Source organism: Bos indicus x Bos taurus, chromosome 27, assembly GCF_003369695.1.
Source record: "Bos indicus x Bos taurus breed Angus x Brahman F1 hybrid chromosome 27, Bos_hybrid_MaternalHap_v2.0, whole genome shotgun sequence".
NCBI lineage: Eukaryota > Metazoa > Chordata > Mammalia > Artiodactyla > Bovidae > Bos > Bos indicus x Bos taurus.
Genome location: NC_040102.1, coordinates 26,596,342 through 26,612,941, shown reverse-complemented (window position 1 = coordinate 26,612,941; position 16,600 = coordinate 26,596,342). Strand labels below are relative to the sequence as shown.

At 37.4% G+C, this 16,600-nt stretch overlaps 1 protein-coding gene across 3 annotated transcripts in view; it reads left to right on the top strand.

Moving 5' to 3' along the window:
• Nucleotides 1-16,600, top strand: part of PURG (purine rich element binding protein G) — a 40,717-nt gene that overhangs the window by 313 nt on the left and 23,804 nt on the right. Inside the window, exons 2-3 of one of the 3 annotated variants that reach the window (XM_027529761.1) lie at nucleotides 104-982; nucleotides 9,749-9,980. In XM_027529761.1, the coding sequence (XP_027385562.1) occupies nucleotides 110-982; nucleotides 9,749-9,754 (879 nt within the window). In that variant the 5' untranslated portion in view covers nucleotides 104-109 and the 3' untranslated portion in view covers nucleotides 9,755-9,980. Of the gene's footprint in view, nucleotides 1-103; nucleotides 5,153-9,748; nucleotides 9,981-16,600 lie in introns of those variants that run through there. The other 2 variants (XM_027529759.1, XM_027529758.1) reach the window with 2 other exon arrangements.

The following is a 16,600-nucleotide window of genomic DNA, read 5'->3' as shown; positions in this document are numbered from 1 at the left end:
GGTCCCGGGCAGAGGCTGGGGCAGCGCAGGCCGAGGGGCGTCTGCGATTGTTCTCAACACCCCCTCCCCCACCCCACCCCGTGTGTCTGTTTGTCACTTGCAGCTGAAGATGGAAAGAGCCAGGCGAAGGGGAGGCGGCGGCGGCGGCGGCGGCCGTGGCCGCGGCGGCAAGAATGTAGGGGGTTCTGGCCTAAGCAAGAGTAGACTGTACCCCCAGGCCCAGCACTCCCACTACCCCCACTACGCGGCTTCAGCCACCCCTAATCAGGCTGGGGGCGCAGCCGAAATCCAGGAGCTGGCCTCCAAACGAGTGGACATCCAGAAAAAGAGGTTTTACCTAGACGTGAAGCAGAGCTCGCGGGGCCGGTTCCTCAAGATAGCCGAAGTCTGGATAGGGAGAGGCCGGCAAGACAATATCAGAAAGAGTAAACTGACCCTCTCCCTGTCGGTGGCAGCGGAGCTGAAGGACTGTCTAGGGGACTTCATCGAGCACTATGCCCACCTGGGCCTGAAAGGCCACCGGCAAGAGCACGGTCACGGCAAAGAGCAGAGCTCCAGGAGGAGACAGAAGCACTCAGCGCCCTCCCCGCCTGTCTCGGTGGGGTCCGAAGAGCACCCTCACAGTGTCCTCAAAACAGACTACATCGAGAGGGACAACAGGAAATACTATCTAGACCTGAAGGAAAACCAGCGGGGTCGCTTCCTAAGGATTAGACAAACCATGATGCGGGGTACTGGCATGATAGGTTATTTTGGCCACACTTTGGGCCTGGAGCAGACTATTGTCCTCCCAGCTCAAGGAATGATCGAGTTCCGTGACGCCTTGGTTCAGCTCATCGAAGACTATGGCGAAGGGGACATCGAAGAACGCAGAGGTGGAGACGACGACCCCGTGGAACTCCCCGAGGGGACTTCTTTCAGAGTGGACAATAAAAGGTTCTACTTTGATGTGGGCTCTAATAAATATGGAATTTTCCTGAAGGTAAGTGAGGTGAGGCCACCTTACCGTAATACTATTACCGTTCCGTTCAAGGCTTGGACAAGGTTTGGGGAGAATTTTATCAAGTATGAAGAAGAGATGAGGAAAATTTGCAACAGCCATAAAGAAAAGAGCATGGATGGCAGAAGGGCCAGTGGTGAAGAACAAGCGTGCCTCGACTAAGATGAAAGTGAACTCCATCAGGCAAAAGTTAAAATCATAGATTGGCTAAAAGAACTGATCCATACTCATTTGAAGAAATTTCTCCTCTTTGGGGGCCCTTTGTTATCAGTAATACCTCTAGTAGTTTATACTTCAAGGAGTCTGATTCTTATGTTATGTTACCCGTAGAACACTCTAATTCTTATGGGAACTCCTGCCTTCCCAGAGCTAAATAGTTTAGCTGCTTCAACTGCTCCAGACTATTGAAGTATGCAGATCAGCACAAAGTATGACATTCTGACCTTCCAAGTACCCTAGCTAAGATTTACATTGCACTATGACATAAGCCTGAAAAAAATACATATACCTAATATGGAAGTGTGAATTTCTACTTAATAAGTTCCCCCAAAAAAGGATTCCATGCCTACTTCATTAAAAGCTGCTAGGATTACCTGTAGGACAGTTACCACAGAAACAGAAATTGACTTCTATTCTATTTATTTATTTATAAAAGGACAAGTTGAAATACATTCAATGTCCATTGGATAACTGAATATTAAACAGTCCCATTAAAGAATCAAATCTTAGTTACTATAGTATGCTATAATTTCAAATTTTGTGGTAACCCTACAGTTTACACTTGCCGTATCAACGCCATGAGAGTTTTTATTGGTTATTCTAAGCTAGTTACAATCCTATCTTCACCTCTGATGATTGTACCATATATTATTAGTGGCTTTCCAAAGTTTCAGGAATTACTTTTTATGTCACTGTTGCGTGGGAGGCTTCATCCTATGGCTTTGCTATGGAAATCTTGATATTTTAGCTTTTCATACTAATTTGAAGGTTGTAAGAGGTTCTTTCCCAAAATATATCATAGACTCAAGGTGTTACAGTTTTTGCTGCTGCTTTAACACGATTTCAGAGGGGTTGGTGCACCAGTTATCTGATATAAAAACACATCTATAATAATATATTTTAGTAGCACTTTTAGCACCTTAAGACCATTTCAACACTTCCAGTATAAACCTGACTTTTACAGGTGTTTTAATTCCAGGAAAAGTTTTCTCTTTTCTAAAAAGCATTTAGAATAAACATAAAATTTCAGCCTGAAAAAATATTATTTGAAGATTGGTTATAAGCATATTTGAAAAGAAAATTCAGGCATTTTCCAAGGTGCTCTTTATGATACTTAAAAAAGTTTACTTACACAAGACTCACCCATTTACTTGTATGAAAAATTACTTTCCAGGAAGTGCCACTGCAATTTTCCAACACCTAAGCAGTTTTTTAAACAAGTGGATATAATGTATATGTGTACCAACCCACCCTGTATTAACTGACTGAAATTTTATCTGTTGAGCTGCATTTTATTCTGAATGAAATTACTGTCTTTTCTCTTGGCTTTCCTCACCTCCCACACAATAAGTCCATATAATCATGTTTAGGAGCCAAACACTGATTTCAACCCCTAAATATAGCTCTCATTGATGAGAGCTGACTGCACGGATTGAGATCAGAATGTAGCTCTTCTTCTATACGCTATAAGTAATTCACAATTATTTTAACAGTTGTTTTCCCTCCAGAGGTTGTCCCCCAAAAGGTCACTAAATGAGATGAATTAAGAAAATTAATTTCACTAATTCATGTTACTTAAAAACAAGCAGTCAGTAACCCAGATGTATATGCTGGTGTTGGCTTACGGATTGTATTTCCGGTTTCCTCAAACAGTATGAAGGAATCTCACTAGTTCATTATAATTGTGGACCATCTGGATCACTGTGGAACAGCTGAAGGTTAGAAGATGATGTTAGTACTAGAGTTAATAGCACATGGTGGGTGTTGAGACTCTAAAAGTAGCAAGGATCTTTAAACAGTCCTCACTGTAAAGTAACTATTATAGGCTTGATAAAAAGTAGCTTTGGGGTCTAGGAAGGAATGGTGTGCCCTTGAATTACAATACTACTGATTGCTTTGCTGCCCATCATAGTGCCTATGAATAATAACCTGTCAGATTTTGGCAAACTGGAGCTGTGAATATTCCACTATTTGAGCATTCCTATCACTATTGCTGTGACTGTGTACTCTCTTAAAACCTTCTCTTCTAATATATTTATATCCGTTAAGTCTAAATAATTTCCTTTTTGGATTTTACTCTGGTAAGATTTGAGTGTGTGTGTCTATATATATATACATATATGTGTATGTATATATGTGTGTTATATATATATACACACACACACACTACTATGTCAGACGTAAATATCTTTAACTCATTGTATATAAATATTATTAGTTTAATTTTCATTAACAATTTAAGTTAAAAATGGGTTAAGCAGCCAAATTTTCTACATGGTATGTATACTTCAAAGTTTTTACCATCTCAAAGCTATAGATTGCATAGATGCATATATACCGGCAGTTGAATATACTTTAAAATCATTAAGCCTTCTGCCAGTCCTTTAGTTTCTTTTTTTTCCAAAGTTAATGTTCACTGAAAAAGGAAATGATGCTATGATTTTTTGATACTTAAAATTTCCAATCATTCATTAGCCATAATCCAGTAAGATCCAGTCCAAAACTCTGGTATTAGGACATGTATTGCCATGTATCTTATAAAATAAGCTACTACTCTTATCTGTGCAATATACATTTTATTTATTGTCATTTGTATCACAAATGGAGCTGCACATGTACATGGTATTCTTCAAAATACTAGGATCCCTGCCTTGAAGATATAAAACTCTTAAGGCAACTGGATGTTAGCAATCAAAAAGTGAGCATTTAAGTTAGTAACCAAAATTACTCTTTCACTATATAATTCTAAAACACTGATGATGTTTGCACATAATAATCCAAGCATAATGTGGTACAGACTCAAAACTGTAATCATATAAGCTGATAGTACAAAGTCTGGAAACGGGTTCCTCTTCATTGTTGGCAGTGTGCTCCTACCAATTGAAAGCAGCACTAATCTGTTGCTTATATGCAAGAGATGCAATGTATTATAAAAGAATTCAACTTCTGCCACATTTTATAATTTTCCTTGTTAAAGCCCCAAACTGCCATGTCCCTTAAACTTGAGTCAAACACAAGCTTATTTGCACTAAAGAGCATGGCCAAAAATAAATGACAGGGTGGAAAAGCTAGTTGGAACCTCTTGAAATAATGGGTTCTAATGGGGGAATTTCACATTTGTCTATTTGAAAGCTATATGGTCCAGGCAGACAATCTGTCAGTTCACTAATTTAATAATGCACTTTACCTTTTGTATATAAAAGATGTACATTTATGCCACTTGACTGGTGGGACGTGTTTCAATAACTGTGTAGTTTAGAATCTGTAGGGTGAGCTCTTGCATGCATATGTTTATGTTGGAACTGCTGTAGTAACAAGTTTCCATTCAACCAGTGTCATGGAGAAGGGTAGAAGATGCCTCTGAAGTAAATCCCAAGACACCTAACAAAGAATTTTAGAGTTCGTATTTGTATTCTTAAGGACTAGAATCAATTACTAAAACTCTTTCTAGCCCAGACTAGTATTACAGTTGAGATTATATCTAATTGAGACTCCCCATAATACCCTGAAAATGAATTTTGGGAATTTGTGCAAAAAAAAAAAAGCTTTTAATGATTCTGTTTCATTTTTGATGCATGTTTCACTTACTAATGAAAAGACAGTACCTGGTACTGTATTAGAATACAAAGTATGATTGGCTGATATGGCATCATTAAGAAAATAACCAGACTAGAGACATAAAGTTCAAATTAAGGAAATGCAAAGAAACTAAGAACAACTGCTAAAATAAATATGACGTTATTTCAAAATTTGCAGAAGAGCTAACTTTCACCAACCAAAAAGGGTATTAGGGGATTTAGTGTATCCTTCCATCCTGAAAACTTCCTAAGATGTACATTTGAAAAGTAGATAAATGTTGCTTAATAATAGGTTGTATGTACTTTACTAAGAAACACTGTGTACTAACGATTCATCAAGAGTATACTATATTTACTGCATTCATTTTATATATGTGGATAAGAATACATTATATAGAGTGATCCTATCTTAATATACTCATGTATTTATATTGTAATTTTGCAAATATTTTCAGTAAAATAAACATTTATCTGAGCTGCACAATCTGAAGAGGATGAAATTGAAATATACCCTCAGACATTCAGTTTTAATAAGCAGCTGCCATGGAAAGTTGATATATGTACTATCATTCCTTTAGATTTTATGTTTATTTTAATATTTAAATAGGACTTGATTGGAAACTTGAAGTAGTATACTGAAAATAATTTCTTCATAAGTATGAGTTTCTTTTTTCCTGCTTATTTCCAAGTGTCTTTCATTGGAACTATTTATAAAATCTTATTCCAAGCTTTATGTAAGAACTTTGCTTAGTCACCACGTAGTTTGAAGTCTGTCTTTTACCAAAACACCAAACATCTTTGGCAGGATAAAAGTCTAAAGTAAACCACAAAGAGAATTTAAAATTGACTCTATGCCAACACAATAATACAGGTGTAATATTTATCCCTGCCAAATACAGATTCTTAAAATCTTTCTGGAATTTCCTTCAAGATTCCTTGAATTTCATAGAGAAATGATGGCTCATGGCTAGCCCATCAGAGGAAAGGAGGAGAGATGTTCGCATGCTGTTAAGACAATCTATAGTCCACAATGCTGTAGAAATGAGGTACAGGGAAATGTGTTTTTCCCAATTTAATGTCTTGTGAAAATTGAGTTTTTAGGTCACAGTTACTCTGTCATACTCAAATTTATGTAGAAAAACAGTTTATATGTTAGTGTATTTTCTTGAGTAATGTCAAAAATTAATCTTTTCTCCTTAATTTGACATGGCTTTTTAAGTAATTTAAATTTATTTAATCAATATTTTTGAATAGGGAAAACCTGCATATAGTACAAAATTTAGATGCTCCAGATTGATAGACACTGAAAGGTAGCAACTAGTGTTACCAATTTCTTGTGTATCCTTCTAGAGTTACTCTGCATATACACACATATATATATATACACATATTCTTTTAAAACATACAATTAAAAACATATAGACACTCTCTTGTACCCAGTAGTATCAGTAGTAGATCTATCATTATAAGTGTATTTTCCCCCTTCTCCTTTAGATGCCATGTTTGATCTAGTTACCATAGCATTTAATTTGAGCTATTTATGACACCAAGGGAACCCCAAGGAAATTTCGAATGACTCCCATTGGAATTTACTTGAAGTGCAAATATATGTACATATCAGTTTTTAAATGTATAAATATTCAGTTCTCCTTCCTTATTCCAAACTACTTTGTGCTCATATCTCTCCCTCTTCTGCCCCTCAAAAAAGTGGTGGTCTTTTTCTTTATGTGATACAGTTCAGGATGTGAAATTGTTTACCCAAAGATTATTTTAAATTAACTGTGTCCTCACGAAAAATACCCATATTTAAAAGCTTTAATAAATTGTCACTTTTAATCAGTTTTTACTAATTATGTTACTATTATTTTTATATAAGACCTTACCATTATTAGAGAAAATCAATACTAGAACCACCACAAAAGGTTACAACCTGTTGAAGATTGTTGATTTAATAACATGAGCATTTATATATATAATAAGAAAAGTATCGTTATTAATGAATCATTCAGTTAGCACTTAGTCAAATCAAGACTAAACAAAAAACAGAAAATGCTAGTTCTGTTTATTTAAAGCATTGGGTCCCTTTGAGGGACCGAGTCTATCAGATTTCCTTGAGACCAAAAGGTACTATGATGATTTGGGAAAAGATTAAATACCTTAGGGCTATGTAGTTAAAAATACAACTAAACCATTTCTATTCTCTGCCAGAAGAATATTTGTTTTAAAATGTAGTTGCATAATTACTATTCTTGAAAATATAAACAAAGTTGCTTTAATAGTTCCCCAACCCCTCCTTGCAAAAAGTCATAATTCTCTTTTTATTCACATCAAGGAGGCATTTTAAGGTCACTTTTCTAATAGCCAACAGGAAAAGATTATGATATGAAAGATTAACGTCCCATACTTGAACCATGAAGGATCCTATCTAGTTATGAATTAAAGCAACCAAAGTAAAAACTCCAATACCATTAGAAATATCTTAAAGAGTATATGGGTTGAGAAAGAATTTTTTTATGGATTAGTATATGTAAACTTTATGAAAATGTTTAAAGACTTAAAAAATTAAAGCACTTTAATTCATCTTTAGAATAATCATAATTGATGGCATGATTTTCTGTTTGTAACATGAGAAAGGTGTTGTTAGAAAGCGAGATTGTCTTAAACATATATTTTTAAAGCTTAAAAGTTTGCTTCTGTCATTTTAGTGAACAACTCACTATCCTTTGCAGAGTCTATTACATTGGTTAAGATTTCCAGGTATTTACTTGTTTAAGCTTAAAATGGTTTGTAGTTATTGTTCCTTTCTTAAAGAGAGGGATCAAAAGGAAGGTAAATTCACCTTTGGAAAGAGTTTTGCTCACATTTAGGCTAAAAATATTAATAATTTTCCATCCTTGTAGCTCAGTCAGTAAAAAATCTGCCTGCAGTGCAGGAGACCTGGGTTCCATCCCTGGGTTGGGAAGATCCCCTGGAGAAGGAAATAGCCACCCACTCCAGTATCCTTGCCTGGAAAATCTCATGGACAGAGGAGCCTAGTGGGCTGCAGTCCACGGGGTCGAAAGAGTCAGGCACGACTGAACAGCTAAAACACATCCTTCATTAAAGAGAAGTTTCCCATGTTGATGCTTTCTGGTAAATTTTTTTCCAAACTTTACCTTCTTTGCAATATCCCTTGTGAGAGAGCGCTTAGCCTTATTGAGGCCAATAACATCTAGTAAATAAAATCTTACTGGAAATGAATTAGTGCTGCTGTAGTGGAAGTAGTTGGTAATGTGAATGTGGAGAGAATACTCTTTTAAATGAGATATACGATTTCTTCTTGAGTGTTGTTTACTTTTTTCTAAGATTGAATAGCCGTTGTCTGTACTTTGATTTTTACCTCTTTATACTTCATTTCCATATTATTCTACTCAAACTATTCATTGTTTCCAGGAAATACTAGGAGTAAAGAAAAAGGAAAGTAATCCCTAAGAAAAGAGTTTACAGTATTTAAAAATTTTAAAGTCACTCAAAGTGTAAGATTGTGGGGAAAATGCTTTTTTTGGTTTTAGTCTTTATCAAGGGATTACCTTGTAGGATCTGCCTGCAGTGTAGGAGACCCAGGTTCGAACCCTGGGTTGGGAAGATCCCCTGGAGAAGGAAATGGCAACCCACTCCAGTATCCTTGCCTGGAAAATCTCATGGACAGTGGAGCCTGGTGGGCTGCAGTCCATGGGGTTGCAAAGAGTTGGGCACGACTGAGCAACTAGTACTAATTACTTAGATCGTAAAGTATCTACCTGCAATGCAGGAGACCCAGGTTTGATCCCTGGGTTGGGAAGATCTTTTGATAAGTCTTTATCAAGATAGCAATATAAATCTGATTATTTGATATGGGTAGAGGCAGAATGTCTTAATCTGAGATGCCTATATTGAAATATTCAGTATTTTGGTTTTTTTAGAACAAATAATTGTGTAGGATAATTCAGGATTTTATTTATGGTTTGTTGTGGGTTTAATGAAGTTGTCTAGAGGTCACAAATATAAAAGAAGAAATAGAGAAGACAAAGGTGGTGGCTGATTATTTTGCTTGACTGTAACAAAAGAAATCAGTCTAATAGAACTGAGGTAAATAAGTCCTTCTCAGAACAAAATCTATTTATTTAACCTTTGAAAGAGCATTTGAGAAAGAATGATAAGACCTAATTCTGCCAGTGTATGGCCTGACCCTGAGCAAATTATTTAAGTTTGGTTCGATTGTTTCTTTATATGAAACATGAACAATTTTGTCCTAGAAGCTAGGGTTCCCTCCTACTCTAAACTTTTAAAATTCTGTATTGAAGGAGAGCGAAAGAAAAAAATAGATGAAAAATACCTGAACTGGTAAGTGTAACAGATGCTCTCTTTATATTAAAAACAACTGTAATAATGTAACAACCTGAGAGGATGCCAGAAAGACTAGCAGAAGTATCAGTTGTAGAATGTGTGTATCCCTGTAACCACACAAGAGAAGATTTTGTTCCTAGCCTTCTTTAGAACCAAATTGTTGTATACTTACTCCATAACTATCCTAGGCTTTAAATTTTTTACCAAATATTTTTGTTGTCTATTCAAGGTCTGCTTTTTGGAAAGCAGCATCTCTAGGTCTATACATACTGTAGTCATTTTTTTATATTAAGAATTATTAAAGTTAACATCAGTTTTTGAAATGCCATTGTTCCAGAATTAACCATAAATTATATTGCTAAATAATATACTGCAATTATCATCACATTGGTCCCTGACAATCAGATACTTCCTTTGACCCCAATCTCCTTGGTCCTATTGAATGTCCTATATTACAAGTCATGACATTTAACAGAGAATATCAAGAACGCTGAACTTCCAACAGTATTGTTCTGCTGTAGAGGACTGTAACTACTAGGGTGTGCCAAGATAAAACATAATAAGTTTGTTTTATTTTTGTTTTTAGCCTTGAGAAACTGCAGAGGTTGGTGACTGGAGAGACAAGAAGCATCACACGGGTTTTTGTCTCAGAGGCTTTTATTTAGGCATCCCAGTCCTGCACTGAGCACTGCCAGCATCACTGCCAGTAGGGGGAGTTGAAAAGAGTGACTGGCCTCCCGGGTGGCTCAGCTTTAAAGAACCCGCCTGCCAATGCAGGAGATACGGGTTCGATCCCTGGCTTGGGAAGATCCCCTGGAGAAAAAATGGCAACCCAATCCAGTACTCTTGCATGGAAAAATCCCATGGACAGAGGAACCTAGAGGGCTTAGAGTCCATGGGATGGCAAAGAGTCAGGCATGACTTAGCAACTAAACAACAGCAATCACAAAAAGTGACACCTTTCTCTCTAAACCCGTCTTTTGGAGGCCCATTTCTTTATCAAAGACAGCATTTTAGAGCAAGCAAAGTGTATTTTGAAGTGCATATACACATATGTGATCTGTCAGTTTCAAAAATACCTGTGCACATAAATTCCATTGCAGAAGCATTTAATGAAAGCCTGGTGGTGGTTCATGCTAGTAATCTGATCAACAGATTCTGTAGAGTGAATTGGCTGTTGTAGAAGGTTGTTTTTTTTTTTTCTCTCCTTGTCCTCAAAATAGCAGATCCATTTTAGATTCATGATTGCTTCTTCTTCAGTGTAGTTTGAAATCTAACTCAGATGAAAAATAATACTTCAGTTTGGCAGTTCTTTACCCTGGCCATTTTGTAGAAATGTTTCTCAGTTTCCCATTTCAAACCCTCCAAGCAGCTTTACCAAAAGAACACACCTAAGTGACAGAATTACCCAGCAAATGAAACAACAAAATCTTGAGCTAATGACTTAGGAATAAAGATATGGATACGTACAAAACACCTTGTATGTACAAAACTTTTGTACAAAATGTACGGAACTTTTCTTATCATTTGCTAATTTACTTCAGAAACAGCTATATTTTATTTCTAGGTCCTTTAAACTAGCAATGTGATTTATACCAATGATTGTCAGTCTAGAATTTAAATAAGTAGAATAGTCTGAAGTTTCAGTTGCATTTATTATGGGGTTTTATCTATTGGTTAGGATGCATAAAGGGCTTGCCAAGTGGCTCAGTGGCAAAGAGTCTGCCTGCCAATGCAAGAGACGCAAGAGACTCGGGTTCTAGACTCACAAGGCCTCTTCCTGAGTCAGGAAGATCCCCTGGCCCCCTGGAGGAGGAAATGGCACCCCACTCCAGTATTCTGGTCTGGAAAATCCCATGAACAGAGGAGCCTGGTAGGCTACAGTCAGTCCACAGGGTTGCGAGTCAGACACTTTTGCATCAGACACAATTGAGCAACTGAGCACACATAAACACATCGATCGTTGTTGAGTAAATTCCCCCATGAGGGTAAACCATGTTATTATCAGGCATAAAAATAGAACTTGAAGTTCTGCCACTTATAAATAATCTTCCTTATTTTTCCCGTCCCTTCTGTACATTTTACCCTATTGAAAGTGGTGGTGGTTGTTCAATTGCTAACTCATATCTGACTGTTCACAACCCCATGGCCTGCATTGTGCCAGGCTTCCCTGTCCTTCACCATCTCCCAGAGTTTGTTCAAACTCGTGTGCATTGAGTCGGTGTTGCCATCCAACCATCTCATCCTCTGTCGCTCCCTTCTCCTCCTGCCCTCCATCTTTCTCAGCAACAGAGTCTTTTCCAGTGAGTCGGCTCTTCGCATCAGGTGACCAAAGTATTTGGAGCTTCAGCTTCAACGTTAGTCCTTCCAATGAATATCCAGTGTTGATTTCCTTGAAAGTGGTTCAGTTCAGTTCAGTTCAGTTCAGTCGCTCAGTCGTGTCCGACTCTTTGCGACCCCATGAATTGCAGCACACCAGGCCTCCCTGTCCATCACCAGCTCCCGGAGTTCACTCAGACTCACGTCCATGAAAGTGGTTAAGGACTCATTTTCTCCCACTACCACCATGGCCCCTCTTTATCCTATTTATTTGTTCCAATGACTATTGAAACACCACAACGAAAGGCTAAAGCTCATTTTGAAAATGTATAAATGGCCCTATGAACTTGACTTTGGACTCTAAGAAAGAAGGGCTGCTGCTTCACTTAACTAATTTCAGCACTGATTAGAACTTCTGTATAACAGTTTAAGATGAAGAGAAAACATTTTACTTGGGATGATACAGCCTGAAGGGTCAGTTACTCCCACTTTTCAGTACCCAGCAGATCTTCAGAAAATATTTTGACTAGCATGATTGACAGGTAATTTCAGAAATGAATTTAGCCTCTAGGAAAATTGCACCATGACCATTTTCAAACAGAAGGTGTTAACAAAATGGAGAGTCAAATAAGATTTATCAGTACTAATAACTACTACCATGCTCTAGGAAGTACTAATAACTATTGTCTTCCATGCTCTAGGCTTTGCTAGACATCTTCTACCATTCAGTTCAGTTCAGTTCAGTCACTCAGTCGTGTCCGACTCTTTGTGACCCCATGAACCACAGCACGCCAGGCCTCCCTGTCCATCACCAACTCCCAGAGTCCACACAAACCCATGTCCATCAAGTCAATGATGCCATCCAACCGTCTCATCCTCTGTCGTCCCCTTCTCCTCCTGCCCTCAATCTTTCCCAGCATCAGGGTCTTTTTCAATGAGTCAGCTCTTCGCATCAGGTGGCCAAAGTATTGGAGTTTCAGCCTCAACATCAGTCCTTCCAATGAACACCCATGACTTATCACCTTTAGGATGGACTGGTTGGATCTCCTTGCAGTCCAAGGGACTCTCAAGAGTCTTCTCCAACACCACAGTTCAAAAGCATCAGTTCTTCAGTTCTCAGCTTTCTTCACAGTCCAACTCTCACATCCATACATGACCACTGGAAAAACCATGGCCTTGACTAGATGGACCTTTGTTGGCAAAGTAATGTCTCTGCTTTTTAATATGCTGTCTAGGTTGGTCATAATATTCCTTCCAAGGAGTAAGTGTCTCTTAATTTCATTGCTGCAGTCACCATCTGCAGTGATTTTGGAGCCCAGAAAAATAAAATCGGCCACTGTTTCCCCATCTATCTGCCATGAAGTGATGGGACCGGATGCCATGATCTTCATTTTCTGAATGTTAAGCTTCAAGCCAACTTTTTCACTCTCCTCACTTTCATCAAGAGGCTCTTTAGTTCTTCACTTTCTCCCATAAGGGTGGTGTCATCTGCATATCTGAGGTTATTGATATTTCTCCCGGCAATCTTGATTCCAGCTTGTGCTTCCTCCAGCCCAGCGTTTCTCATGATGTACTCTGCATATAAGTTAAATAAGCAGGGTGACAATATACCGCCTTGACATACTCCTTTCCCAATTTGGAACCAGTCTGTTGTTCCATGTCCAGTTCTAACTGTTGCTTCCTGACCTACAGTTATCCTCATTTTAATATAATTTTCTAGAGTCTTAGAAACTGGTTCAGAATATATTTGATGCTTACTGACACAAAGCCAAAGAGTGCTCAGTTAGGCCAGACTGCATTTAAGACTTAGTCTGAGATTTAACCCCCAACTAATAAAGCACAATCTACCCCAGCCACCACTGTCAATAAATCTGCCTACAGTTACTGGGAATTCTTTTTAATCCAAAACTTCCCTACACCTGGGCTGGTACCACCAAAAGACACTTACTTATATGAACATTTATCTAGCTGGTTAAAGTATGATGCTAATCCAACTTACTTGATTTTTGTTGTAGATTATAGATTGGATCTCTCATCTTGACCACTTATTTCAAATAAATGTGAATAATTCTTTAAAGAGATCAGATGATGAAAATGCAGATGATCACCCCAATTCTACCCAAAGGGAACAGAGGAAACAAATTACTATTCACTGTGGGTCAGTTCAGTTCAGTTGCTCAGTCATGTCCGACTCTTTGCAAGCCATGAACCACAGCACGCCAGGCCTCCCTGTCTACCACCATCTCCCGGAGTCCACCCAAACCCATGTCCATTGAGTCGGTGATGCCATCCACCCATCTCATCCTCTGTCATCCCCTTCTCCTCCTGCCCTCAATCTTTCCCAGCATCAGGGTCTTTTCCAATGAGTCAGCTCCTCACATCAGGTGGCCAAAGTATTGGAGTTTCAGCCTCAACATCAGTCCTTCCAATGAACACCCAGGACTGATCTCCTTTAGAATGGACTGATTGGATCTCCTTGCAGTCCAAGGGACTCTCAAGAGTCTTCTCCAACACCACAGTTCAAAAGCATCAATTCTTCAGCACTCAGCTTTCTTTATAGTCCAGCTCTTACATCGATACATGACCACTCGAAAAACCATAGCCTCGACTAGACGAATCTTTGTTGGCAACTGTGGGTCTACAATTTAATTTTCATGATCCAAAGTCAACTGGTTATGTCAAACAGGTCTTAGCAATATTAGAGTTTCATTGGGCTTTTTTTTTTTTCTTTTTGGCAACTTTTTCTGTCATCCTGCTCTTTCTGCATTATTCCATTCATTTTCATATTTTAATTACCAAGTTTCTTCTTTTTCTTCTGAACTCCAAAAGGATGAACTGTGATGCCTGCCCTGTTTACAGATCCAGTGGTTTTCAAACTTTATGGGAATTAGAATCACCTAGAGGGTTTGTTAAACCAGTTTAGTGGCCCTTACCCCCAGAGTTTCTGTTCCCTTAGGTTCGGGGAGTGAAGAGAGGACCAAGAATTTGTATTTCTCATATATTCACAGGTGACCCCATGCGGCCAATCTGGGGACCAAACTTAAGAACCAGTACTCTAGGCTGATATGATTCTACCTTAGCTACACAAGATGCTGAAGCAGAAACTTGGATCAAGACAACTGTAGCATCTTGCTGGGAAAAAGATTCAGCATTATTCCTTCTGCTTTAAGAAGTTTACAGATCTCAAAGTTGACAAAAAGATGGTTTTTTGCAACTTTTTCTGCCATCCTACTCTTTCTGCTTTATGCCATTCACTTTCATATTTTAACCTTTTTGAATAAATTGACTAGAGGTTAGGTAAAGAATTATTTTCTTCCCTTTTTACCCTTTCATTACATTTAAGAACTTATTAGTTCCCTCTGATTTTTTGACAGCTATCTTGAGATAATTCTGATTGGAATTAACCATTATGAGTCCTTATATGAAAAGCTTAGCTTTCAGATTTATGGAGACTGTAACATATTTTTGATTTATTGATAACTGCTAGATAATTCTTACTAAAGGAAAGTGAATAATTTCTATACTCAAGAATTGTTAATACAAGTTTTAGTGAATACTAAGTATTAGGACTTGAAGGGACCTTGCAATTAGTTTGGTCTCTTAAATTTACATTTTGTGATATACTCCGTGTACTTCAGAGGTTCATAATTACTAAAATAGGCTAGGTAAACAGATAATAAAGGTTAAAACTTAAAATGCTACTTAGCTCTCAAGATACGTAAGTGGTAAGAAATACAGTATAATTTCTTTTGAAAGACTAATATTTTCACCATCTTCCTGAGTCCTATCTATATGCAGAGGATAGAGGAAATACACACTATAGTACTTTTTTCAGATTAACAATTGGACCCATTGATTTAAATTTAGAGATACTTCACCAAAATACTGGGAATATTATTTGGAAATATAACTAACATATTTAAGAATAATTCATCTTATATTTGCCAACTTGAGGACATTCTATAATTAGCATGTTGATCAACATAGCTATTTTATATATTAATATAATTAATAAATATGACTATATGTAAACTCTTAGCAGCTGTCATTTTAGTGGATCAGATCCTATCAAAAATACTAAATTCGTATGTATACACTTGGTGGTTCTGCAAGTTCATTAACTTCTCTTTGCAGCTTCAGTGATTAGCGACTGAATGAGTGAATTCACAATGAGCAAATTCCTAACTGTGAAAAAGATTAACTGCTGATCTAGCAGAGATGGGCTTCCCTAGTGGCTCAGCTGGTAAAGAATCTGCCTGCAGTGCAGGAGACCTGGGTTTGATCCCTGGGTGGAGGGTTTGATCCCCTCACACATAATGCATAAAGGTAATTAATAAATCAGAAAAATAACTGGACTGTTGTAACTTTGATAACTCTTTTCTACTTAGAGTGAATTTCTTAGAAATAATGGTTAGAACTTTTGTAGTCAGGTCCTCTGTTAATTTAACAGGATAAAGAAGTGTGATTTCAATTTTTCTAATATTATTCTGAAAAAAGAGGAACTTTGTCACTTCCTCCCACCACTTGTTATTGTGAAACAAGAAGCAGCTTTCTAATTTTCATGAGCTTCACTACTTAAATGAATTAGTTAAGACAGGTTCCATGAAATTTGCCCTTCAAAATGAAATCCAACTTTAATTTTCATAATAAATTTTTTATTTTTAATCATTCTTTTCAGAAAGGATTTTTTTAAAGGAATAAATTTAGTATTATTTTTGCTTTTTTGAAAGTACTTATACAGGCTTATTTGGAAAGCCATGACAGTATGGTAAATTGGAAAACCACATTATTGGATATTATCAAATAAAGGTTTTCTTTATAGAAATCCAGATTAAATTCTGTTTGAAGGCTGAAGAAATAATATTTTCACTTTTTTTTTTTTTTGCACTACTAATTTAAGATGGAAAGAAGCCGTGAAGTTTGCTAATTTCGGCTCGGATAGTCTGTATTAGAGATTAGGCTTCCAAGAAAGTTGATTATTGTTGCAAATAATACGTGTGATTCTCTCCTGCAGAATTTCAAGGCTTTACAAAAGGCTGAAGGATATTAGTGGCAATAATATCTAAATTCAGGGATCTAGTGTAAACCAATATGAAACTCAGTTCTCATGTGGAGAGTC